The 25,685-nt window shown below is 35.4% G+C and overlaps 1 protein-coding gene across 1 annotated transcript in view; it reads right to left on the reverse strand.

The window, feature by feature from the left end:
• The window catches only part of AP3B1 (adaptor related protein complex 3 subunit beta 1), a 153,978-nt gene that overhangs the window by 107,433 nt on the left and 20,860 nt on the right, over window positions 1-25,685 (reverse strand). The window contains 4 exon segments of the mRNA XM_018918489.3: window positions 7,039-7,218; window positions 15,518-15,584; window positions 18,914-19,074; window positions 21,215-21,310. Of these exon segments, the coding sequence (XP_018774034.3) occupies window positions 7,039-7,218; window positions 15,518-15,584; window positions 18,914-19,074; window positions 21,215-21,310 (504 nt within the window).

Here is a 25,685-nt window from a genome sequence, read left to right on the forward strand (position 1 = left end):
TAGTTAGTTTGGGACTGCAACCAGGAGAAGGGTACTACATGCTCTAGAATTAGTAGTCACCACCTCTCATGACTTATAGACAGGGTATGCAGGGACAGGGATGATCCCAGACCTTGAGAACTGCACATCACTCATGGCGGAGCGCCTGTACAGAACTGCAATTGCTACCAGTGCTCTCGCAGTCGTGATGGGCACATGACACGACACTTGAGGTTCATGCAGCAACAGCAGATTTTACAGAGCGCAGTTCCCTTTCCATAGTCCTTGAAAGCCCGTGAGGCTGGTCCTGACTGGCTGAATTTGGTTGTCACCTGGCTAACTGGCCAATGTCTGTGTCCCTAATGTCTGAGACTGGTCCAGTTCTAATCAGGGTTATCTATGACCGTGAGGCCTCCAGGCCAGCTGTTAGCCAGCACAGTATTCCTCCTTTTCTACTGTTCTGAGTACACACCCCACTTACACCAAACCATGTGTACATCTTAAAGCAACTCAACCACCTTTCCTCTCAGAAAAAAATTACATGATCTTAAAAGGTAAATTCAGTGACAACATTTCCCATACATGGAAACATAGTTATTCATTTACTTTCATTTCCGTGTAGCTTTAGGACTGTTTACAGCTACTAAAATGTTTATCCAATATTAAATGATATCAGGACTACAACCATAGCTCAATATGTTAATTAGGAGACTCAAAATTTTAAAACACAAAATTACCCTAAATTACTGAAGAATGACAACTGTACTTGTACTTAGATTGGCAGTTTGAAAGGTGGCAGTTTGCTACCCTTACCAAAGAGTCTGACATACTCATCTAAACATCATCAACAGCCATTAAATCCTGCATAACAGAATTTTTTCCCCTCCACTGTAAGTAAGTATGCAATGCCTAAATAAGCAAAGAAGCTGAAAGCATCTTAAAACATCTGTTGAGTTACCTGAGTGGTATTCTCACACTAACAACTGGAGGCATATTTATTCTTTTGGTAAACAGATATGTTGTTATAACTCAAGCCTCAGTTACCCCCACTCTTCTTGGTACATGGTACTGGCACTTTCCCAACCATAAAGTGCAACAAATTTGGGTGTATACTATCAAAGAGAAGAATGATCCAAATTGAATTTTCTTCACATTTACTATACCCTATGATCCTTCAGAGAGCTGCCATAACCAGCCAAGAATTCTACTTGATATTACAAACAGAAGAAGTGTACAGGCTCAGACTCAGGAGCCTAAAGCTTTCTCAGAGCAGTGGTCTGACCACAACATATGTTCCACACACAGCAGATAAAGGTTTATTTTGGCAAATAGCTAAACAAGTTTATTTTCAAATTCTTCTAATTATCCAGAGAAAATCCTGGTACAATTATGAAAAAGAATTAAGAGTTAATAAAAGTTACTAGACAGAGAGGTAATATTCTACTGACAGATGCCCAGAACAAAATTCATGAGTACTCTGACAACCAAGAAGGTGTCAAAGTAATCTAACACAGTGTTCATTTCATACAGTTTAATAATTTTCTATGACCGAGTAGAATTGAAAGGGCCAGAATTAAAACTTGAAACTTTAGTGGCTCATTAGATGACGGGGATCTGCCACATCTAATATTTAAATTAAAAATTATTAGCATTTACACAGTTGATACTTAGATTTCTATAAAAAATATTTGTTTCCTTCTGATTAATTTTTGTCTCCCTAAGTCAGAGAAAATTACCTAGACAGAAATAAAAAACAATTTTAACGACTTACTTGCAACAGATGGCTAGAATGCCTCTTACCCTATATATATACACAACAAAAATAAACTCAACCTGAGTCAAGAAGATGAGACTACATGGTATTGCATTGAAATATGGAAATTTTGCTGGTCAAGTTTGTAGGAAAACAAAGGGTTCCTTTCTTAGTTTGAATTGATACACATGTCCTAGAGAACCTGCCTACAGAGATTCTACTCACTGCTGCTGTTCCTGCAACTCTGTCATGGGACTAACAGAAACCACAGCAATACATTTTCCTGCAAAGACAAATGGCATTTTTATCTGCAGATTGTACTTCTTTTACACCAACAGTAAGTGCTGAGCAGCCACAAAGCAAAACAAATCAGGAAATTAACGTGCTCAAAATTTAACCCTCTTGTCAGCTTTTCTTCTGCTGAAAAGCTTTTTTATCCAAACTTTCAACAATCAGCTTGAGGAAGTTTTTTTTTGTTAAAAATCTATGCACTAAGTTATTCTCATCTTACTTATTGTGTATCTTACTAAGTAGGACACACAACTACGATTTTGCGATAGTAAAATAGCTAGCTAGTTTATTTTATGCCCCAAACACTTCACTAAATATCTTCAAATAAGTGAATCTAATATTAAACATGCACCCACCTGGCGCATATCTAAAAGAACCTGGTCAGAGAGTACTGCACTCTGATAAAAAGGGAAACAGTAACTGAATCCAGACTGCCCCAATTCACACTGAAGAGTCTGATGGATATATTAAAAAAGGAAGAAATAAGCATCATAAGACAACTTCACTGTAAACTAGTTTTCCTAATTTAATGTTTTGCTCTTAGCAGCCAGTTTAGGGTCAAGAGAATTCTCTGGTCTCACAGTCTTTTAGGGCAGGGGAAAAAATAAAATAAAATTTAAAACCCAGCAAGAATATCACCTGGTATATTTACAAAGAAACTTCACTGAGATGACATGTTAAATAAGTAATACATACCATATCATGGTTAATTTTATCCTTAAAGATTGAATGCTATTCTGAGTATTTCTTAAATATGCATCTATGCCTCCTTACTGCAGAAGAGCATAATAAAACTTGTAGATCCCCTACAGAGTTGGAAAACAAAAGAAGGAAAAGGCATATTCTGGCTGATTAATTATTAAATTATAAATATACAAAATACTTTTGAAGTATTTTAACATGTTTCATTATTACTGCTTTATCTAGGTAACCTAGTAAACTGGAGGCTTTTACCCTGAATACACCCATCACTTCTGTTGTCAGCTTCTAAGCAGAGAATTTAGAAGTTTTATTAAGCTCTGCAGTAAACCAGATTCAGGATGCTCACTACTGCTAACAAATTCTACAAAAGTAAAGGATAGACACTATTTTCTGTGTGCTGTGCTTGAAGCTTTATCATTCACAATTACAGTTCCCTCAATGCAAAGCCCAACACAGAGAACAACAAAAAAATAAAACATCTAAAGCAGTTTTAGATACTGCTCAGCTGTCTGAAGCAGCCATTAGACACTGAATTCCATCACACAAAACCATGACCTTTATGGCATACACTAAGAACTCATAACTAAAAGATATGAGAAAGTACTGCAAAAGCAGGAAACATAAAAAACATTTAAGAAGAGAAAAAAAGATCACAGAACAGCTGAGGTCAGAAGGGACCTCAATATTTTGTCAGAACAATCAAGCAAAATAAATATTTTCAATCTGTCTCTTCCTGTAATTACTGAGAGCTGGGCTACTTTCCATGATTCATGCTTTTATATACATAGACATTCCAACACTTCATGTTTTTCTCATAAAAGTCCTTATTCTTTCAGATTGTTTTTTTCATGCTTAATTTCCCCTTCCATCCCTCCCAGCCCAACAATTATACCAAATTCTGAGCGCTTGAAGCTGAGAAATACTTCAATAAATAATCCTAAAATGTAAGCCTGAGACATGATTCCTGTAACTGTATTAGTCTGTATATACATGTAATATGTATATTTAATACAACTATATTAGTTATCAGGAACTTCATAATGACTGAAGCCCATGATCAATCTGAATTCACCATTCTTTTCCAGTCCTTACTCAACACCAAGAAAGTTTATTTATGTAATCTTCAACTGTCTGAAATGAAACTGAATGGCCCTGAGAGGCACACTTGTTTTGCAAGACTGCAGCTCCTAGCTCCATCTTGCACCATAGAAAGACTTCTGATCAAGTCACCTGTTTTCAGGAGTTGCCCTCCCGAATGTCACACAAGTTTGGTCGTAATTCTGTATACCAGGACAGCTGAAGTAGTTCCTACCTCCTGCAATCCTCAACTCCTTGCAGAAACAGGGATGGCTGAACAGCTTGAAAAACAGATCCTGAACTGCTAGACTGCAACTCAATGTATCCATGAAAACTAACAAAAACATTATTTTACCCATCTTTATTTATTAGACTGCAAGCTGTTATGGTTCAGGAGGTATTTACAATGAGCTTGGCAGTCCCAACAACTTCTGCAACAAGGATAGGACAAAACATTTAAGCTGAAATGCATCTCAGTTTTATCTGCTATCAAGTATTTTACTTCCCAGAAAACCTGGAATTGTTCTTAGCTGGTTTTAGTCCCAAGCAGGTATTCCTCATGCTCCTCCAGAATATGAGCATCTTGTCTCAGTTCAGCTAACACATGCTAAAGTAGAATACATACAGTTCATATAGAAAAAAGGTTATTCTGGAACGGCTATTTGCATGTAACTACCCAAAAGGCACCCCCAAGTATTTTAAGACAAATAGGATAAACCAAGGACATTCTTCCTTACTTCATTTACAGTTAGAATTAAAAATAATACTCTTAAAAAAGCTAGAAATAAGATTAAAAATCTAAGAATTCTTGGTTAATGGGTAATTGCAACAATTCTAAACATATTACTTAAAAAAAGATCTTTCTCCACAACTGGTAAGGATTCAAAAATTTTTTTTAGATTTCTAAAAGCTCAAGAAATCAGTTCCAAACATTATACCATTACTTGTTAGGAATTAGCTTAAGTGAAACAAAAGCAACATATGCTCCTAAAAAGTAAGGGAAAATTTTACTGAATAAAAATGCAAATATGCATTTTAGCAGCCTTGAATTTATTAATCTGATAGGTTTAATTTCCATTTTCCTGCATCAGCTTTATTTATAAAGTGTCGTGCCCTATAAATATGCTGTTATTTTCTATAGTCAAGCACCCTCTTAACAAATCTTCTCATTAATATGTAAATTTAAAGTCAATCGGTCTTCTTCCTGACAGCGCCATGAATTCCTAGTGCACTGTATAATCGGCTTTGACTTGGCATCCACTATTTATCATCAAAGATGTCAGTTAGAAAAATTATGGAAAATGCACTGCAATTGATATGACTGCAATCTACTTTGTCAACACTTAATTGTTCCTCAAATCGTACATTTACATATAAACAGCCTAAATACTGATTCATAATGATGCAAATAAACTAAATTAAAAATCTCTTCTACTGCACAAGATGGCCTGTAGTATGATGAGTTCATTTAAGAACGTATTGACAAAGGCATGCATTTCAACTAGCAGCACAAAAAAATCTGCTAATTAAATTGCTGAGTAGGTAGACAAACTAAATTTAACGCTGAAGATCTTGAAAGTAAAAACAAAGTGTTATTAATACTATACTACTGATGACTAATTTAAGGTTGGCACAGGGAGTATTTTCACACAAATCTTTCATGTTACTAGAGCAGAAGCCACAGCAGCAACTGTCATCCATCCAGTTTCAGTGAAAAAAGATTTAAAGAAACCAAATCCCATCAAGAACTCCAACCTCTCAAAGATAGGAGGTCATCCTCCTCTTCAACTTTCCTTTTGTCCAATTACAGACTAAAACTGGCTGAAACATGTTGTGGGACTGTAGCTTAAGGTAAAGCAGATTATTAATTTTGATTCTCTTTAAACGTCAGAGAGAAGAATGCAAGTTGCCTTCTTCCTGTAATAAACACTGCCTCAAGGACATTAGGAAAACACATAACTTAAATGTCTATTATCTAAAAATACTTTCCTTATTTTAAGCAATATTATGGGAAGATATGTTCTTACAACCAATTTACTTTTCATAAGAAAGGAAAAAGGGTGTTTCAGAATCTAACTAGTAGCCCATACATATGATTCTACTTCAGACATTTTTGCTATATTCATTATAATCCCTGTTTTTTAAGAAGTTAATATAATCATAAACTAAATTAGACTGAAATGTTTGCCCAAATATATCTCCATATAATTATTTTCACACAACAAATTAAACATATTTTAACACAGAATGGTGCTGCATTTCCATTTTTTTCCCAGACAAAGGATAGTAAAACAGTTAAAAAGAACTCAGTGATAGTGATAGTTGATGTCATTCCCTATTCCAATGCTGAAAAAGGGAATCTTAAAAAAATTGTTAATGTGCTACTTATAAATGACAATAATCTGCACTAAAATGTACATTTTTAAACATGGATGAGTTTCCAATTAAATGGTAAAACTTAACAGTAGTAACATCCCCAAGCCTTTAATAAACACAACCAACCAGACTTGTAGAGCAATTTTAAACAGTTCTTTCCAGAAGAAATCTTTTAATTTAAAATGTTTCAGAGTTAGATGCTATTGAAACAATGTTAAAGCATACATTTCAGGAGCTGTGCCCTTTTTACTGCAATAAGCGACAGAATTTGTGTCTTGAACAACCTCTTTTTATAAATTTTTTAAAGAACACTCATATTTACTATGAGTGTTCTTTAAAAAATATAAATGAATATAAATGAAAATAACCACCTCATTTTTTACATTTCACATTTTAATACATATGTTCAAATCTTCACACAGTGCCTCAGCACATTAACAAAGCCTAAACAAGTAGTGTAATGTTTGTTATGCAGTGATACTGGGTATCTGCAACATAAGTAGAGTCCACCCAGTTTCAGGACAGAATGGCAAACATTTCTGATTTTGACTCGCGTAAAATTGTCTAAAGCAGAAAGCAACATGGCTCAAAGAACCACAGAAAAAGGAATCTCTCTGCTACCCATGGGATGTACCATGGGTGAATAAGAAAAGGTTATACCCTGGAAGGAGAATTCTCAGGCTCTGAAGAAAGGCAGATGCCTTGTGTTAGTGAAATTTTAGAGAGCTGACTTATGTAATTGATCTCTGCTTTTACTAAGGTCTCCATAGAAACGCATCCTAAAAGACTAAGTAAATCCAACAACAGAAATAATTCAGAAAGCAGGCTCACAACAGTAATTTAAGAAGTCGCAAACTTACCTTCCATGGACTTAAAAACTGAGTACGCGCATACCGAGTTAACATGTGGATTATAACAACTTGACCCCACTCTTCCACATCAACCAGCAAGTTACAGAGCTTTCGGTAGTTCTTGTGAATCAGATCTATTCTATCTGGACACACTTCCTCAAATGCCATCACCACACTCCCAGCTACCAGCTAGAAAACAAAATATAATTCAGAAGGTCAGTATTAGGTATACAGTTAGACCACAAGTGAGAATCAGAATTAATTCTAGAAATTATCAGCAATTTCAAATTATTTCTATTCAGCAAAAACAAACAAAACAACAAGAACAAAAAAGTAAACCTACAGAAATGGTATCTTATTTAAAAGAGAATTGGAGTAAAGTTATTAGAACAGAGAAAACACTTGCTGTTTCTACTGCAGACATAAATCTTAGCTCCCAGCTCTGAAGACACAGTGCAATGTAAGCATAATTTTTTTTTTCTTACAGATTTAGCTTCCAAATAAATTAACAGAGAACTTGCAATTAACTCAGAAGTAACAGGAAACAACACAAAGTAAAACATATGCCCAGCAAGATATTTTGGGATTCTATCAACACTGGCCTGGTTGAAGCAAAGAACTGGGCCAAGTTCCCCTGGGCATTACTGGAATTCAAACTTCTCTCTCAATATGGCAAAATTAACTGTCACAGAAAATTTTATACTGAGAGTTTCATGAACACACTCCTCCCCCCCCCCAATAATTTATGCATGTTGTTTAGCACTTCCTTAACAGTTACATAATTGAAGGAATGCATCATTTATATCCTGCTATGTTCTCACACAAATTTTTGCCTTCATAAGAAGCATGTCTTTATTCAGGCATAAAGATCATCATGCTATGACTACAAAACAGCTTTGTTTTTATGAGAAAATTAAATACATTATCAACATTCTAACACCTCAAGGATTACTGAAACCTTCTGCCTCGGTATTTTCTTTCAAAATAATGGGAGGAAATATATATTGGAGTTCCAGTTAAAATTCTGTCAGCAGGTTACTTTAACTGCAAGAAAAGATCAAAAGCTGACCATGCCTTATAAGGACTTATAATTGTGTGCCTAAGATTAGTGTTCTTTCTCTTCTAATTGCTTTAATTAAGATTTGTTTTGTGTCAGAGTACATGTTAAGTCAAATAACTAAAATGATGGTACTTTATATGAAGCAGCTGATATGTATGCAGTTAGCATGCATGCAGTATAGCCTTCTGGCAGCAAATTAATGTCATATTCTATCCAAGCACTAGGGATCTGCATTTCAACCTCTATAATTTCCCCAATGACTTAAAGTAAGCAATTAAATAGAAGTGCAGTTTATTGAAACGGTACTTTTTGAGAAATATTAAATACAATGATATTCATATGTTACATTTTTCTCCCTGTATTTGGCTGACATGTGGTTTATTAGTATGCGCTCAACACTACAATTGAAAGAAAACAGCTCAGAAGATAGTCTTGCTATTATGCTAAACAAGTCTCAGGCTCTGAGGGGATTTTATGAATTACGAATGAGAATAAACGTGAAGTTGCATTTATTGTCTCCAGCCTCATCCACATACTGGTACCTGCTGGTTCCACCAAGAATGCAACTCATTCCAGGGAACACAATCCAATTATTTGATAGAGCTAAATACACTTTACATCTAAAACAATTTGCTGTATCATAAAAACAAAAGTTCTTTTTTTTTATTTGTTGTTATACTAAACTTTCTTCTTAATAATGTGTTGCATCAGTAACCTATCTGTAATTAAAAACTGTAGAGAGTTGATACTAAAATGGGTGCTCAAATCTCAGCAGAAGGCAGTGGTTATTCCCAGACCTGTCCTGAGCAGGTATTCATTTAGGCCACAGAAGCTGTGAGGTCTTCCCACTGGAAAAGTGCAAAGTCCTTTTATCAGAATGCAGAACTCTGAACTACAGTTAAGGTCAGCTTACAGAGGACAATATGACAGACTTGAAGTTTTAGAAGAAAGAGATAATACTCACAAACCACACAGAGAGACTTTCTGTAGGTTACTGTTTCATATTACAGACAAGAGAGATTGACACTATCAGTTTATAACTATCAGAATTGTCTCAGTCTGATGGTTAAAAATACCGTTTTAGGTTCATAGGTGAAGGCTGACACAGATTTCCAACAGTAATTCTAAAGAGAGCACCCTTGTCTTTTACTACTAGATCAGTACACACATTTTGCTGTATTTCTTTTTCATTTGGCTATGATTTAGCTTGAAAGCTGACAAAAAATACATATAACACTAGTTCAGATAGTTTAAAACTGAGAATATATCCTATAAAGACTGCTGGCTTTTTAAAAGCTCAGTTAGTATGAATAAAACAAAACAACTTAATACAAAGAAAGAGTCAAAATGGAATACAGGAATTCAAAACAATTACTTATTTCAAATTACATCTATCTCCTACTCAAGTTTACAATGACCATGCTGTCACTTGTGAACACTTAAAAGAAATTAGTAAAAAAACTGAACCTATGCTAAGACATGCAAGAGGTGCAATGGATAAACAAGCATTTTATTCCTATGGCAAGTCTGTAGATTTACAAGTTAATATAGGAATTGCCATTCATCATGACATTACTAAGATTATGCCTCTCTCCCCATTATTCTATTTACTAAAATTTGGCTTTTTATTTGAAAGTGGAAAAAAAAAGTAAGAATGTGACAGACTGAAAATGCACTGGTAACAAGCAGATTTCTCTGAGAAAATTTCCTAAGGCTTTCTTTCTAGCCTACACTGTTTTCCTACATTAGTATGAGCTGTTAGCCTACATTATTTTCTAGCCTACACTGTTTCCCCTATAGTATGAGCCTACTATATATCTAAACATCAGTGGAACAGCTAATAATTTTTGTTAATTAAATGCTCAACATTCCATAAAAGTATTAAAATTAAAACAAAATGATTCAATCAGAATATAAAACCAAAAATATCAGTTTCTAAAAAACAGTCAGTTAATTTCCATCTCACTGTGTCAATAGTAGATTTTTGTATAAGGAGAAAATATAAATCACTCCAACAAAACTTGCAATGAGCTCATCAAATTCAAATGCTGCTTTCCATTTATGTATTTTTTATATTAAAGCAATAAACATGGTTCATTTGTCTTCCACTAGATGCCACATTTTTCTGTGCTGTTGCTATGAACTTCAGCCATTAGCTGTGCTCCAAGGTAAACTATATGAACCATCAACAAAAGTGACACCCAATCTATGGAGTTCATATTTTCTCCAGATTATCTATGCTAGTTGACAAGCTGGTAATGAAAAAAATCACACTAAGCAAATGGTTCCTCTAATAACAATAAATTTTCTATAAAATTATGAAGGGTACAAAACGTTTCCTTGCATCTATTTTGTCATGAATTCTAATTAACGTTGTGAAAACCTGAGAGTGCTGGGTCATCACAAGAAGTGCATCGAGGTTTGATTGATAATACAGTGCAAGTTGGCCCATGCTGCCACGATTCTTCTCTCTTAAATTAATGGCCACCCCACCTGCCCTAATCATACAGCCCAAATGATATTCCCCTTCTTATTTCAATTTTCTGGAGGCAAGGAAAGAGGAAAAGATCAGTCATTTATCTTCTAATATCTGGATAATAGATCTATCACAACAAAACATCTGCACAAACTCAGTAATTTTTTTCCACAAAATTGAAGCATTTACCATCATAAAATCAATAAGTTAAGAAAACGCAGTCTTACCCACACACTTGGGTTCTAAACTAAAATATTACTTTATCAGCTGAAGACTACTTTTGAAAAGAAGAGTACCCAGCTTTCTTTCCCCACTATGCCCAAAAACACTGCTTTATTGTAGCAGTAAGATCTTCATCACAAAGTCATCACCAATTCCGAGGATGATTTCTTAATCAAAATAATGTCACTGAGAAAGTATCTGCACTTTATCTGGTAGCCATGCAGTCTGCAAAAGAAATCTCTATACTCACATATTTGCATCTCTACTCACATATTTGCATAAGGTTTTTTTTCACCCCCCAAATGGAATTAATACAAAGTTAAATGTTATTATTAACATAAAATTATAACACCAGAACAAAATAATAAATTCATTATAAAAGAGGTATGTACCCATACAAAATAAAATCTGATCAAAGCTACAGATGTAGATCAGCAATAAATTTGGGCATTTTTAATATACCCATCATCCATATGACTACATCCCACCTTTGCTTTATTAATATTAATATAAGTTTTTAATATACTTGGGATACTTTAATTTAGACTGTGGAATGCAAGTCACGTGTTATTTTTGCTTTAAAGGTTTGGATAACAGGCATGATTCCTTTGCAATGCCAACATGGATTTTATTTTTCTTTAACCTGCTATAACTCAGGTATCATTAATGAACTTGATTTTCATTGGTGTTTTCACAGCACTGTAAAACACACAGGCTGCTAACTACTATCCTTCACAGTACCTTTTTCTTCCAAAAGAAACTTTTGCAAGAAATCTTGCCTTAAACCCTATGCATTAAAGCTAGGTTATCACTGAATAGAAAGAAGAGAACTAGAGCGAAGCAATACAGAATCGACTAAAAAGAAAAGGGAACTAGTTTGCTCTGAAACACTCAGTAATACTTTCACATATGACTAGCCATATTGCTTTCAGAGAAAATCATTTTAGCATAGACCACAAGCATGCTCTTATCTTTCCTTCTACATAAAATTTCATCAGCTGCTCAACTACCTAGAATTACAAGAAAAACAAAAGGAGCAGGTATTCATGCTCTTGTACCTGCTTATCAAAATGTTAGCTACTTGTAAAGCAAGGGTAAAAAAACAACTAGGAGTTTATAGCCTCTATTATAAAAATACTTGCAAACATCTGTTTAAAATTTAAATACACTTGCAAAAAATCACAGATTTGTTGATAGACTCTAACTCTTAGTCAGCTACCCTTGAGGGTATGGTAACAATGGCTTGCACTTGATAATTTTGCATTTTAGATTAACCAAGCGCCTGTGTTTTAATTGAATCTTTGTGTTAAAACACTCTAGGAGTAGAGTGATTTTTCATTTATCTCACCAGAAATTTTAATGAAGTGCTTGGTTAAGTTTACATCTCATCTCATTTTAAGTTTTGCTTACCTCAGCTTATATTAAAATTCACTGCTGATTGAGATCTAAAAACATAAACACATCCCATAGTGTCCAGAAAGGACTTAATTTTACTACAGTACAATTCTCCTCCAGATAATGTCTTGCTATTTCAAATCTAAAATTACTCTGGCTAGTTGAAATACATTTTGTCTTTTCTGTGCAACAAAAAATGCAATAATAACATACAACAGCATGTTCTCTCTGAAAAAACTTCCTGGTTTACAGAAATTTAGAGGCATCTATACTTATTAGCTATTCTATCTCTAACATAAAGATTATGCCAGTAAATTTCAAAAATCCTGCTTGAGGTCAAATAGCTACGGAAAATAAACAAATTTTGAGTAAAAGTTTACTCTTCAATAAAGTGCAGTCTCAAATATCACCCGAATAATATCAGACTGTTATATACCTAGTTAATATTACTACTTACATTCTCCCTCCAAACATGGATTAAAAAATCAAACTGATTAAAAGAAAAAATATTTTTAAAAATTATAATAAAAATAGCCAATCAATCAACAGAGGATTATTTCAGATCCAGTGGTTAACATACAACATATAATGGCTTGTCTGAGAATTATCAGCCCTTAAGTACATAGAAGTGCCAAAAGTAACTCGACATTTCCACCAACTGAAAAAAAGTGGAAAACCATTGATATTCAACTAAGTCACTAGGACTCTCCCAATCTGGTAAAAAAAAGCTATTTAATGAACAAACTGATTTTCTGACATTAGATTAGAGCTAGCAGTAGATGGCAACTAATATTAATGTAAGGGAACAGCTCTGCATTTAAGTAGAAGGAATCCAAACATCAGTGTCAAACATTTGTGGTTCTAGTTCCACATTATCAACCTATGGATTTCAGGCACCTTGACTGTCAAACAGACAACATGGAGCTGCAAAAAGCTGAGACATTCTGCTAATCAAATAGAGGCACTTCATAAGTCTATGACTAAAAGCTGATGTTTTACAGTTTGGTCCCATTTGAAGAACTCCTATGGCAGCAAATGGACCTAATTTTCTTCAGCAAGATTGCAAAACTGCAAAATACTTTGTAAAAGTGTTTGTCATTTTTATGTATGTGGAAGGAACTTCCTCTTTTAGGCTAAGTGTATGAAGTGAAGCTTCCCTCAAGAATTCAAAAAGATGAATCGAATAAACACAAATTTCCCCAGGATGCAGCCTCATTAAACCTATAAAGTCGACAGCCTAAGGCCACATACATACACACCTGTACTTAAGGACCACCACCTATAAGCAGCTGCATCTCCTCCAATTTTAAAGGCTGAATCAAGCTACAAATGGCACTCTTGATTTCCCCACTGTGAGCAAATTGCTGTTTTCCAATTAGGGGCAAAGAATAAGCGTATTCAGATTGGAGTTACCTGCTAACAAAACACTTGTGCACTATGCATGTTCTGTTAGTAAATGCGGAAGCTTTCTGGGAACATTCAGTGGTACGTGACAAAAGATAACTACTTTAGATAAAGCTTTGCCGCGCTAGCATAGTCCTTCCAAAGCTATGAAAGATTAAATAGAGACTGACCCATTTTAGACCACCACAAGCTGTGGAGTCTGGGGTGAAAGAGCACACTTAGATGCAGAGAGCCTTAAAGAGAGATCTGTATATTTTCTTTCTGAAATAATTAGCCTTCATATTAGTTCTCAAAATAGTAAGACTTCTGAAGCTGAGATGTTAGCTCAGACTGGAATCAGGTCTCACTAGCGAACAGACAAAGAGGGCTCAGAAGGAGCAAAAAGTTGTAGCAGTTAACCAAATATGTCTCCAAACAAACCCAGCAGATGTTAAGTCTAGTCTATAATTTTCAGCTACTGCTTCAGCTGGTATCTTTATAAGTATGGTATCCAATACGTAGTATATGAGCCCAATAGGCAATAAGCCCATTATCTCCCCATAAGTAATTCCAAATTCCAAGGAGATAAAGGATCCAAACCTACTCTATCAGTTTTTTCTTAAAGTACATGTGTAAATAACTAGGCATGGGATACCCATTTATCATATGCCATAAGGCCTAGGAAACAGAGTACAAACTCACAGATTTTACATTTTCTGGGTATTTTTTAGCCCTTTATTCCTTCACTGGTACTAACAACCTAATCCCACATTCACAGACTGCATATACACCATAAGCATGAACCAGGAAATAAAATACACGAAGAACCACTGCAGTTGCAACTTCACACAAGCTCAAAGGCCTCTGTCAAATCAAGCACAGATGCAGTCAGGAGACCTAACTGTTTTACTGTTAACTGTCTGCTGAGCCACTAAGCTGTAAAACGCTTCTTTCAGTAACCCTTCAGTGGCACTTATAGGATATCTGTCAGCCAACAGCACCTTTTATGCTCTGAACACCTCGACTGTGCTAGAACGGGATAGAGTCCTGGATACTGTATCCTGGAGAATACAGTGGTAAGTGTTACAAAAACACTTGGAAAATAGCAAATGAAGCAACACACGACCGGATACCTAGTAAAACTTTAACATAGTCAAAAAGGATTACATTCAATTAATTAGGGATCTGAACAAGAACAACATGAGAATGTTTTCTTTCACTAATCTGGTTTCTCTTTGAAATCTAACTTTGCTTCTTTGGTCAATTACCTTTCTAGTTCACAAGTAGGAAACTTATTTGCAAAATAAAATTAACTAAAGACTGTGAGACAACCAGGAGTCCGTGTGGAAAACACGTAGTAGCTATATAGGGCAGGTTAAATATAATGGGAGTATTAAATTTATAGAAATTATGTCAGAACATCTCTTATTTAACAGAGTGCAAATGGAGATACTGGCAAGAACAAAAAACTGCATAGCAAATATAATTTTTTAACAACTATACACACTGCAAGATAGATGGATGTCAATAGGTACACTGTGCACCATATGCAAGTAATTTATTTCTACACTACTACAAACTAACTGAAATTATCAAACTAATTTCCCAATGAAAAAGTGCATATGAAAATTTATAGACAAACACTCACACACTGATTCATATTATTATATAACTTTGATTTTCAAAATAAAGTTTAAAGAAGCATACATAAAACACACGCTAACAAAAACATTAATTAACAGACTCATGATGCTAGTAAAATTACACCTTATTAAAGGATAGCCACTATTACAGTCATGTATAAATGCATAAATACACAATGATACTTATGTCTAAAAACATGCAAAATCACATTGGCAAGGGTTAGGAAAGTGTATTACTTACTGCTGAATGCCAGTCTCGAGAGTAAACTCTATAGATATATATGCATATGTCACAAATCTGTTTCTTACCGTACTTCTATCCTTCAAAAGCTTTTCTATTACTTCAATCAACATTTCTTTTTGCTCTGGATCAAGACTAGAAGGAAAAATAAAATTATTTTAACTAATTTGGTCAGACATATCCAAATTAGAGCAGGTTTGATTTTTGACCTTTAGACACAAACTAGGAACAAAGAACTTTGAAGAAACCACTTCCAGAAAAATCAAGTATTCCAAAGAACACACTATAAAAGGACTTGACTGAAAGTAAGTTAGGGGTATAAAATTAAATTAAAAATATAATTTTATCTTGGACCCTTTATGTGTGTTCTATAGGAAACTTAAACTAATAAAAAAAATTAAGACAGGCTAACCAACACCACAGAGAACTTGACTGAACTTCAGGTGTTAGATGACAAGGTTCTCACTGCTCTCGCAGAAATTAATTTCAGCATGAATATAATTCAGCCGTGAGTGAATATCAGGACAAAAAAGATTCATGCCTTTATTATCTAATTATCAACATAAAGCTTTGAGTAAGACACTTCAATCACTTTAAAGTTAACCACTAATTTTAGTGAGAAGTATTAGAACTCACAAATGTGGACAATTGTATTCAAGTGTACCTCTACAAAGTTGGTGTGGAAGCTAATGGAAAACAGACTGCTTGAAGTCCTAAATAAATAGCAAAAGCAGAAGAAAAGCAAAAGTTGTAAGCAACAACCTTTATAGCATCTTTTCACATACAAGAGCAGAGAGAAATTTGCCAGAGATATCCACTATTGTCAAACTTGCTTCTTAGGCAAGTAACAACAGACTTTTCACACAGCTGCTTCTCCTTCTCCTTCTATACAACACAGAAGAATTTAAAGCCAAGCCAAAAGAAAATAGACATTGAATACAAAGACCCTTAGAGATGTGTAGATCTATGCCTTTGAAAAGTCATTTCAACATGGATACAATTACAGATAAGTGAGAGAGTATTTGGTCATTATTGCATACTTCAGTTTTAATGCTGAATGATGGAGCGCCCTAATGCACAGTATATCATTCCAGGTACAGATTCACAAAGTCATTATCTGGCTGAGTACTATTTCACTAAGGCTCTAAGACCTAGCAACATCAGAACATGCAAAATGAGTAACAAAACTTTGTTAGACGCCACCATCATCATAAGCAACACAACAGTACTTTGTTCTGTATGTACTTTCACGATCACCTTTCATCCCAACTTTTATTTTTGTAAAAGGAGTTTTACTGGATCTTCTGTCAAGGACCCAAAACTTCAGAGGAAAAGCCAAAAGTCTCTTAAAAAGGTTTTATTTCATAATTTAAAAACTGGCAGAAAATTTAAAGAGAAAGGAAAAGCTAAAAAACTTGAGCAAAACCATTTTTTAATGCGATCAAGAAAGTCTTCAGAAAGGCGTAAATGAATGAATCTACATTCCTTCCCCTCCACTGTTCAGATATTGAAGACAAGGAAGGGACCATTTTCAAAGAGAAAATAAAAGAAGAGGTTAAAGAGGTCTGTGATTGCCTCCCATCATGACATCTAGTACTAGTATGAAACCTACTAATACTAGTGATGGGAAGTAGTCCTCCAAACCTTAATGCAAACACAGTACAGTTTTCAGCTGATAGACAGAAACTACTAATATCTGTAAAATGCAATCTTAAATAAAGTAAGCAAAAGGTCTGACATCTTTAGTGATGAAATTACTTCAACATACCTGGCAATGCTGATTGCATTGGACACCAATGTTGCCGTTCAGACTATGTCTGAAATCTTTTCTGTTTGATATGTAAGTTTCCTGCTGCTAGGATTGACAGAACTGCTAATAAACAAGCTCTTCTAGGGCAGACTTCCATCCAAACACCGTGACACTAAATACAGGGAAGACTGGAGTACCAAACTGGCATCCAGAACCCTGACCAGAGTACTAACTGAAATACAGAACTTTCTAATATGCAGAAAATCTGGGAAAACCAAAAAGCAAATGGAGCATACAGACATATGTTACTACTTCTTACTCAAATGGCTGCAGAATGTGGAGTAGCTAGATGTAGGAGAGAGAATTAACTGTTGAGTTTACTTTAAAAATCCATCCCTTCTGGATTCTGATTCTCATCAACTTAAAAATAAGTATTCTGAAATTACTTACTTGTTGCAGTAGGCCAATAGTCAGCCTTGCCGCCAACATATGATCAGTATTGCTGAATTGTCTAGCTATCAGTCATGAACTTTTTTAAACAAAGTATACAAAGATGGCCTATTAACTACTACCTATTCTTACTTGCTGCCAGGCCAACTGGGTCTGCCTGTGGGCAGGTTAATTTGACAGCCTCTTCACCAGTTTCCAATACTGGTGCTTCCTCCAGTGACCAAGAAAATAATACCCTCTCCCTTGGTTCCATGGTTAACTAGCACTGTGAGATACAGCATTTGTACTAGTAAATTTCGAAAATGTGAAAATAAAAGTTCACATGCTTTTTATAAACAGCTCTGAAATCCTACTACTAAGGACACAATTTTTTAACTCCAGCTTCACTCATGAAGCTTATTCTAGTCCAGGTAAGGAGAAATTTCCAGCTACAGGAGCTCAAATTCTTGCATCAACACCTAGGATGCTCGCATGAAGAGAGCTTTTGAAGGATGCACCCTCTGAGGCCCTCTGAACCATTAAGGAAACAGAACATCAGTTTCACTAGATTTCCTTTGTTATGTAAGCCCCATGTCCATTTTACTACTAGTAGGAGTAAACAGAAAATTGAAGGAGGTAAGCCAGTTTTCTCCAGATTCTGTTACCGTGTTTTTTACCTGATTCAGAACCTCTAACATCTCTCAATCTCCACTTTTTTGAATAGGTGAAATAAAAATGAAGTAGTAGAATAAATGCCTGGAATGTTTTGCAAAGGTACAGGTTCTGTTGACTCCACCTCTGCAAACCAGTACCCACATCTTTATAAGAACTCTTACAAAGCAAGAATTTCTGAAGTAGGAAGACCTGAAAAATTTGGACTTGCACAGATAAAATTTCTAGAAGTTAGCATTCTTTGTCACATGTGCCGCAAACTACCTTCAGGCAAATGCCTCAGGGTGAAAGATAGACACTTGAAACAGAGAATTCATAGATTCTGAGAATACCCACCAAAACAGTTGTTACATAGAAGAAAATAACTAGTATCATAAAAAACAAAACATAGTGCATCAGTTTCTTTTTGTATCTTTTTATAGTTATCCTGTTATGTCTAACAATCAAGAGAATTGCCTGAATTACAACAAAAGCAGCTGAGTGACAGAATGTCTACACCCACCCCATTCTTTTGAAGAAATGGATCTGAGACATGTTAAATTCACAGTAGTTTTTACAAATGTAGTCCACAGCTATTCCAAACTGTTTTTCAGTAATTGCCAGAATCACTTACCTGTACAGTTTTTGGATTGCATGGGCTGCATTTTTTCTCACGTAAGGAGATAAATCAGAAGAGGCTTCCTTAATAGCAAGCATCATAATAGGAACAATAATTGGGACACGTATACTGGATAAAACTCTTAAAGCACTTGCACGGATTAACTGATTGGGATCCTAAAAAACAGGAGCGAAGGGGAGAAATAAGATAGTGCAGAAACAAATCATTAAATATACTACTCTGCTTACACTTATTAATGACGACACATTAAACATGTAAATCTAAGTCACACTTGCAAGTGAAGGTCATGCTAATATTTTCTTCACACTAAGAATTTCCAAAACAAAAAAAAAAAGGTAAAACAAATAAAGAAAGAACATTAAACATTATGAAAATATGAAAATTTTACAAAGAAAACATTAACATCATGCAATTTTCCAGACAAAATATGGTAATTGTGGATTAAAAAATGAATATTTTATTTATTAATCTGATACATTTGCTTCAATCCAAGTGGAATTCAGATATTCTGAGAGACAGACTAACTCAATTTTAATGCTTGTATTTACAAAATGTCAAAAAAATGCTGTTCTCAGTTGTGACATTCCCATTCAAGCTCTTGACAAAATATCCATTTTATGCTTTACTGAAAGATATAAACTGAAGCTAGTAATAAAAACAATTTCAAAGAACATGTCAAAATATTAGGCTAAATGTTTTAAGACTTCTTTCTATTTCTTATCCTCTCTTCTTCTGCCCCAGTTCTTGGTCAATTTTACTATACTAGGGTTAGCTGGGAGATCCAACACATCAGTATTTGGATGAACTACTATGTAAACTTTATCCATTAATCATGGGCTTGGAACACAAGGGAAAATGTTGTTTAATCAAGTATTAAATCCTCTGAAATCTAGCAAAGTGAAATTGCAGCATCAGTAATTCATTAAACTGTACAGTGTCTTGCAAGAAGGTAACCTCCCAATGAACATTTCTCCCAAGAACTGAGAGCTGGCAACACATATTTTCAGACTGGTGTTACCTAATTATCAATTAATCTAAGATCTCAAAATCTCTACTTAGAAGTATCTGGATGGTGAACGCCCTTTATTTGACCGTTTTTGGAAAAATATCTTGTTCCTTCTAGAGTTTGCAAAGCTCACCTGCAGCCACTTAAGTTTAAAAAAAAAAGTTCCTTTAACAGAGGGAGGTAAAAAAAAAAATCTCCACACATAAAGCCAAATTATAATCATTTTAAAATGAGAAACAAAACATTACAAAAATCGAATGGGGACCTATCTTTCATAGCAGGCTTAATAATTTCTTTAGTTGCTGACAATCTCCACTATTTGGTGTCCACCCCCTTGCCACACCAAAAGGTCTCTTTTTGCTACTCAGACACAACCTTATCACTCCTCCCTCTGCTCTCATTACACACAGCTTTTAAAAGAGTTATGCCATGAGGAGTGTTCACTGTATACATATATCACAAAAACACTTGGTACAAAGTCATTAGAATTCTAGCTTTTCATGACAGTCAGAGATAGTGAAGGCAGTACATATGACATTGGGATGGAAGTTCAAGGGAAGGGGGCAGAAAACTCTATAGCAGATGTGGGATCCTCCTACAGCTGCACAACTGGTGCTCTGATTGCAACATTTTCCAGCAAGATGCAAGGTGTGGGTTAAGTGACATAACTGAAACGAGCGTAGAATACAAGAAGAACACACAAAAAACCCAATCTTCTCTTATTATAAATACTGGCCAAATTTCAGATCAGAGACTTAGTAAATCTTTCTTCTCTCCACAGTCACACTCCAAAGGCAGTCCTAAACTTTGCTGTCTAATCCCATTTCTCATTGTTATCCCATTTGAAACAAAAGAGTACGAAAAGCTATTTTTTCAGTGCTTTTAATGAAAAGTACCATGTGCAAGACTGAAAATTTTCTCTGTTATACACAAAAGTCATTTTTTTACATAAACTAAAAGGAACATAGGTGGTTCATGGTAATAACGGGGTCTTTTTTCCATACATACAAGTTACGTTGGAATGAGAAAAGTCATTCCAGAAATTAAATGTTTGGCATGTGGATTTGAAAGCACCATTCTGCTGTTTTTCTTAAGTGAAGCAATTTTACGTCTTTTACTTAGCTGTTTTGACAAGGTTTGAGGTAGCACAATCACGTGACTTAAAACTACTTAAGCAGATGTAGATATTTACATACTTTCATTTACCATACTACACTTACACAGATACTTTTTTTTTTTGTGCTACCAGCTCAGAATTCCCCATAAAATGTTATTCAATAATAACTCACTTTTAAAGCACGTTGGAAAGTACTGATGGACAATAATGCTAAATCTTGCTGCTCCTCTGCATAGCGCATCAGATAAACATACACAAGCTTTTTTATCTGAAAAGAAAAAACACAGTGAATATCACTATGAGAAAGTTTTACAGTTCTATAAAACTAGCTTCTAGGTTTCACATTTTTATCAACATTTTCTTCTTTGAAGAAAAAGCTGATAGATCCCAGAGCACTCACATGCTTTTCCCAAAGTGTTAGAAAATGCCTGAAGTGCTGCAATGCTACCTAATTAATGAAACAGTCAGATGAAGGCTAGTAACATGAAGTTCTGCTTTAAATCATTAACTAGTAAATTAAGACTATAATAATCTAAGATGCTGACATGGGGAAACTGATCACTTGAGCACACTTTTTTTTCTTATAGAAAATAGGTTAAAGTGAAATAGCCAAGAATTTCAACAAGACCATTTCATTTTACCCTGAAACTTGAAATAAATTACTTTAAAACACTTGAAAGTTAATATAACTTACAGCTGAACTGTGGTAATTTACCCATCTCAAATCTGATTAAAAGAGCACTTATCTTGGATGAAAACAAAGGATGTTAGACTCACTTTTGCATGACCACAGGCATTCAAAAGATGCAATATAAGTAAAGCATACTACAAAGGATGCAATGTCCAAAGACTAAGAAAAACCTCAGTATGATTTTGGGGAGGAGGGCATTCAATTTAGTTCACTTTACCCCTCATACCCAGGAAGCAGTGAAAACATGTTTTTCCATTTGAGTAGTAAACTGACTGTTGGGGTTTATAAGGGAAAATTCTGAAAGACCCTCAACTACAGCTGTGCTAATAATTACTGTCACTATCGGAAGATGTATCTTTGTGCCAATTCTGGCAAAAAAAACATAATATTAAATCACAGAAGGTTACACCATACTAAATTATTTTTTGTTCAGCTAGAGAAGTAGCAATCAACATTGACCACAAGAGGCCTGTGTACTGAATGACTGCAGGTGTGCAAAGAAAGCCTCCTTTCCTTGAAACCACTCTGTGACTAGAAATGGAAGCACTCAGAGCTCCGTGACTACACTATTCTTTTACCATTTACCTTCATTCAATGTTAAAATGCTCTGTTCTTTAAACCTAATCATAAAAGGGGCACATTAGGCTTGAGGGACACAGGCAGATTTGTTTAATTAATTTATCAATATAAGCACATCAAAATCCATGAATTATTGATGAAGACTAATTTTTGTTCTATACCACCAATTGTTTATTAGGTCACTTTTTGTATCCTTACCATCCATGACTTAGCATACATAACCAAGCTGAGGTCAGCATGCACTTACAACAAAAAAATCATAAGGCACTTCTGTAAACAGTAAAGTGCCCTTTGCGTCTCTTCAAATAAATTAACATGTTATACCACTTCTTCATCTCCATTTTCCTGCATCAGAGCACTGAGCCCTGATTTTAAAAAAATACAGCTGCCATTTCTGGGCAGAAAATTCACATGGATACAAAGTCACAGAATTGCAGAATGTTCTGAGTTGGAAGGGACCACAAACACCATTGAGTCCAACTCTTCAACAAATGGCGCATACAGGGATGGAACTCACAACTTTGGTGTTATTAGCACCATGCCCTAACCAACTCAGCTCAGGGTTACTCAGATAAATCAATGTATTTTATGTTACTGTATTGCTGCAACTTGTACAGACAGATTTGATTAAGAATTCCTAGAAATAGGGAAAAATTTGGCAAAACATTTTCAGGAAACAAGATCAATGTACTAAGAATCTGACTTAATCTAATAATTTCTCATATGGCATCCTAAGAAATAGACCATGATAAATGCTCCTGAGACAGAAAACATCTAACTAGATGGCTCTAAGTACACCTACACTACAATCTAAACTTGTCATCTAACTCAGATTGATAAAGAAATATGTCAGATGGCTTTACTGAATGTCCTGATCTCTTTTCAGTTTCACAGTCTCTTCCTGCACAAATATGTTAGCATTAAGTGGTGGAAAAAAGTAGGGAAGTTTAACTACAGCATAGACGATGACATGTGAGTTCACATAATTGTCTGTTTTAAATAGGAGAAAAGGTCCATAAAATATAAACAGTGAAAGGTTTCTACTAATACTGTTTAGTTATAAGACCTCATCTTCACAGCCACAAAGCATACCTCCCACAAGGGGGATGGAGGGATGTGTGCACACAACACCCTGCTCTAGTTTGTCCCAAGCCCATGACAGGAACCATCAGCTCAGAGGTGCAAAAAGAAACAAAATAATAGGAGGGAAAACAAATTCAGGACTCAGGGAAAGGATACCCTGTCACACTCCTCCCAGAAAAACCTCAGGGGACCCTCAGCTCCTATGCCCAGGTGTTAAAACCACCAAGAGTCAACAAAGACTAGAGCATCTTTCAGACTGAAGATGTTTGCATGTACAGAAATGGGACACAGATGAAAAGTATTTTAGACATGACATGGGATGTTCTGGGGAAGAACTAAAGTGAAGGAGAAGCAAGGGAAATCTAAATGATCTGGAAAGGAGTAAGTCAGGGATAAGAGGGCTAAACAGTTTGATAATTGGTACATCTATCCTTCTGTTCCCTGCATGTGAATAGCACAGTCTGTTGCATTGACTTATTAAATTTCATTTTGAACTGTTTTCCTTGGTGAGGTACTCTTTGGTGTGAAGATGCATTTACGCGCTTACAACTATGGTCAGGCCACAGGCTGGAGGACCAGCACGGGCATCAGCAACTAGAGAGAACAGAGTGAGGGGACTTAAGTATGACTCCAGCAACTGCAATGTTTCATCAGGCTATAGGGATCTCTAAGTCCAGGGTGGCTAGCATCTGGAAGAAGTGAGGGTCTGGCTGCCAACACCAGGGACCACAGGCTAGTTGGCCCATGAGCATGTATGTAAATAAAGAGACCAGAATGTGTGAAATCAAGCACAAGTCAATGTGTTTGTGGTGCAACAAGCTGCACCAGGTGACAAGTGGGTGACATGGTCTGGGAAGGAAGTAGGTGTGGCTGTAAGCATCTAAGGGCAAGATCACAGGAGGAGCTGGCTATGCCACAGAACAGTGAAGTCCCATTCATCTGCAAGTAAAGCCCATGGCCTGTGAGTCTCTAGGGGCAAGAACCATGGTTTTGTGGATCTCTTCAAGGGCACAACCATAAGGGCCAGACATTAGGCAGACTCCATGAGGATGAACTCTGTATATATACACACATTCCCACTAGCAAACCATCTTGAACTGCCAAGCAGCTGACACTCTTTGTGTTCACCTGAATATCCTGTGACAATTTACATGACTGGCCTCTGTACATGCATATTTGTTTCGTATATGTACAGATAGAATATTTATGTGTACCTGCACACCTACCAGGGATACAGTCTCAGCTTCACTACTGGTTGGGTTGAAAGTCTGGAACTAGGACAGTCTTGTTTCTATCAGACTAAAAGCTCCAGCCCTAACAGTTAAAAGCACTTCAGAAAAATAATATTCTTTAAGGCACTCCTCTTTGAGTCTCCTTGTTTAAAATTTGACTTAAGACTACTCATAACTTACAAACATAAATTAAATTGGAACAGAATATTTACTAGTCTGATTTCTTACCCACATCTTTTTACTGCCTGTTACTAAAAGTACAGTTACAATTTCTAAAATTATTTTAATGCAGTAATTTCCTGAATTAGCACCTTTGCACATTTACACCTCCTTAACTTACCAGAGCTCAATACTTGGCCTTGACTAAATAAATCCACTCTCTCAAAGAACAAAAAAACCCCAAAGTTTTCAAAGTAGTAACTAAAAAAGAATAATTTCTTTAAAGCTAAAATTAAACTCAAACATGACTATTACTATCCATCCATGTAAATATGGAATAAAACTGATGTTTCATCCATTATATCACAGCATGTTAGAGTGAGAAAGAAGTTTGCTGAAGCCATTATTATCGGAAATATAATCTTTAGTGCTATCAGCCAGGGAAAGAGTGTTTTTTTTGTTCCCACTAACAATAAAAAATAAAGTCTGAAGTACACATCTTCAGTAGAGGACAAAGAACTGAAGCATGCATTCAAATGATTTCTCTCCTTAAAATCCAATATTTCAAACAACTGTTGCCCCATTTTTAAAAAATTACAATCTTGAGCAGTAGGGAGTTCACTCTACTTTCATCAAACTGATGCTTGTTAGACACCATGAGGTCTCAAACTACAAACTTAGAGATGCTATTTTTATCGAAATCTTATTTGTCAAATAGACTATAACTCTGACACTTCTGCAGGGAAGCTGCCAGAGTATGCACAGTAATGCTAGTGAGCATCAGAGTTACATTTTCTATATACACCCTGCGGTTATACAACAGTAACGCTGTGGATTTAAACACATCATCATTTAACAGAACCTCAATTTTTAGTATTCTGGAAATCTAAATTTTCCTG

Source organism: Serinus canaria, chromosome Z (genome assembly GCF_022539315.1).
Source record: "Serinus canaria isolate serCan28SL12 chromosome Z, serCan2020, whole genome shotgun sequence".
In the NCBI taxonomy this organism is placed as follows: domain Eukaryota; kingdom Metazoa; phylum Chordata; class Aves; order Passeriformes; family Fringillidae; genus Serinus; species Serinus canaria.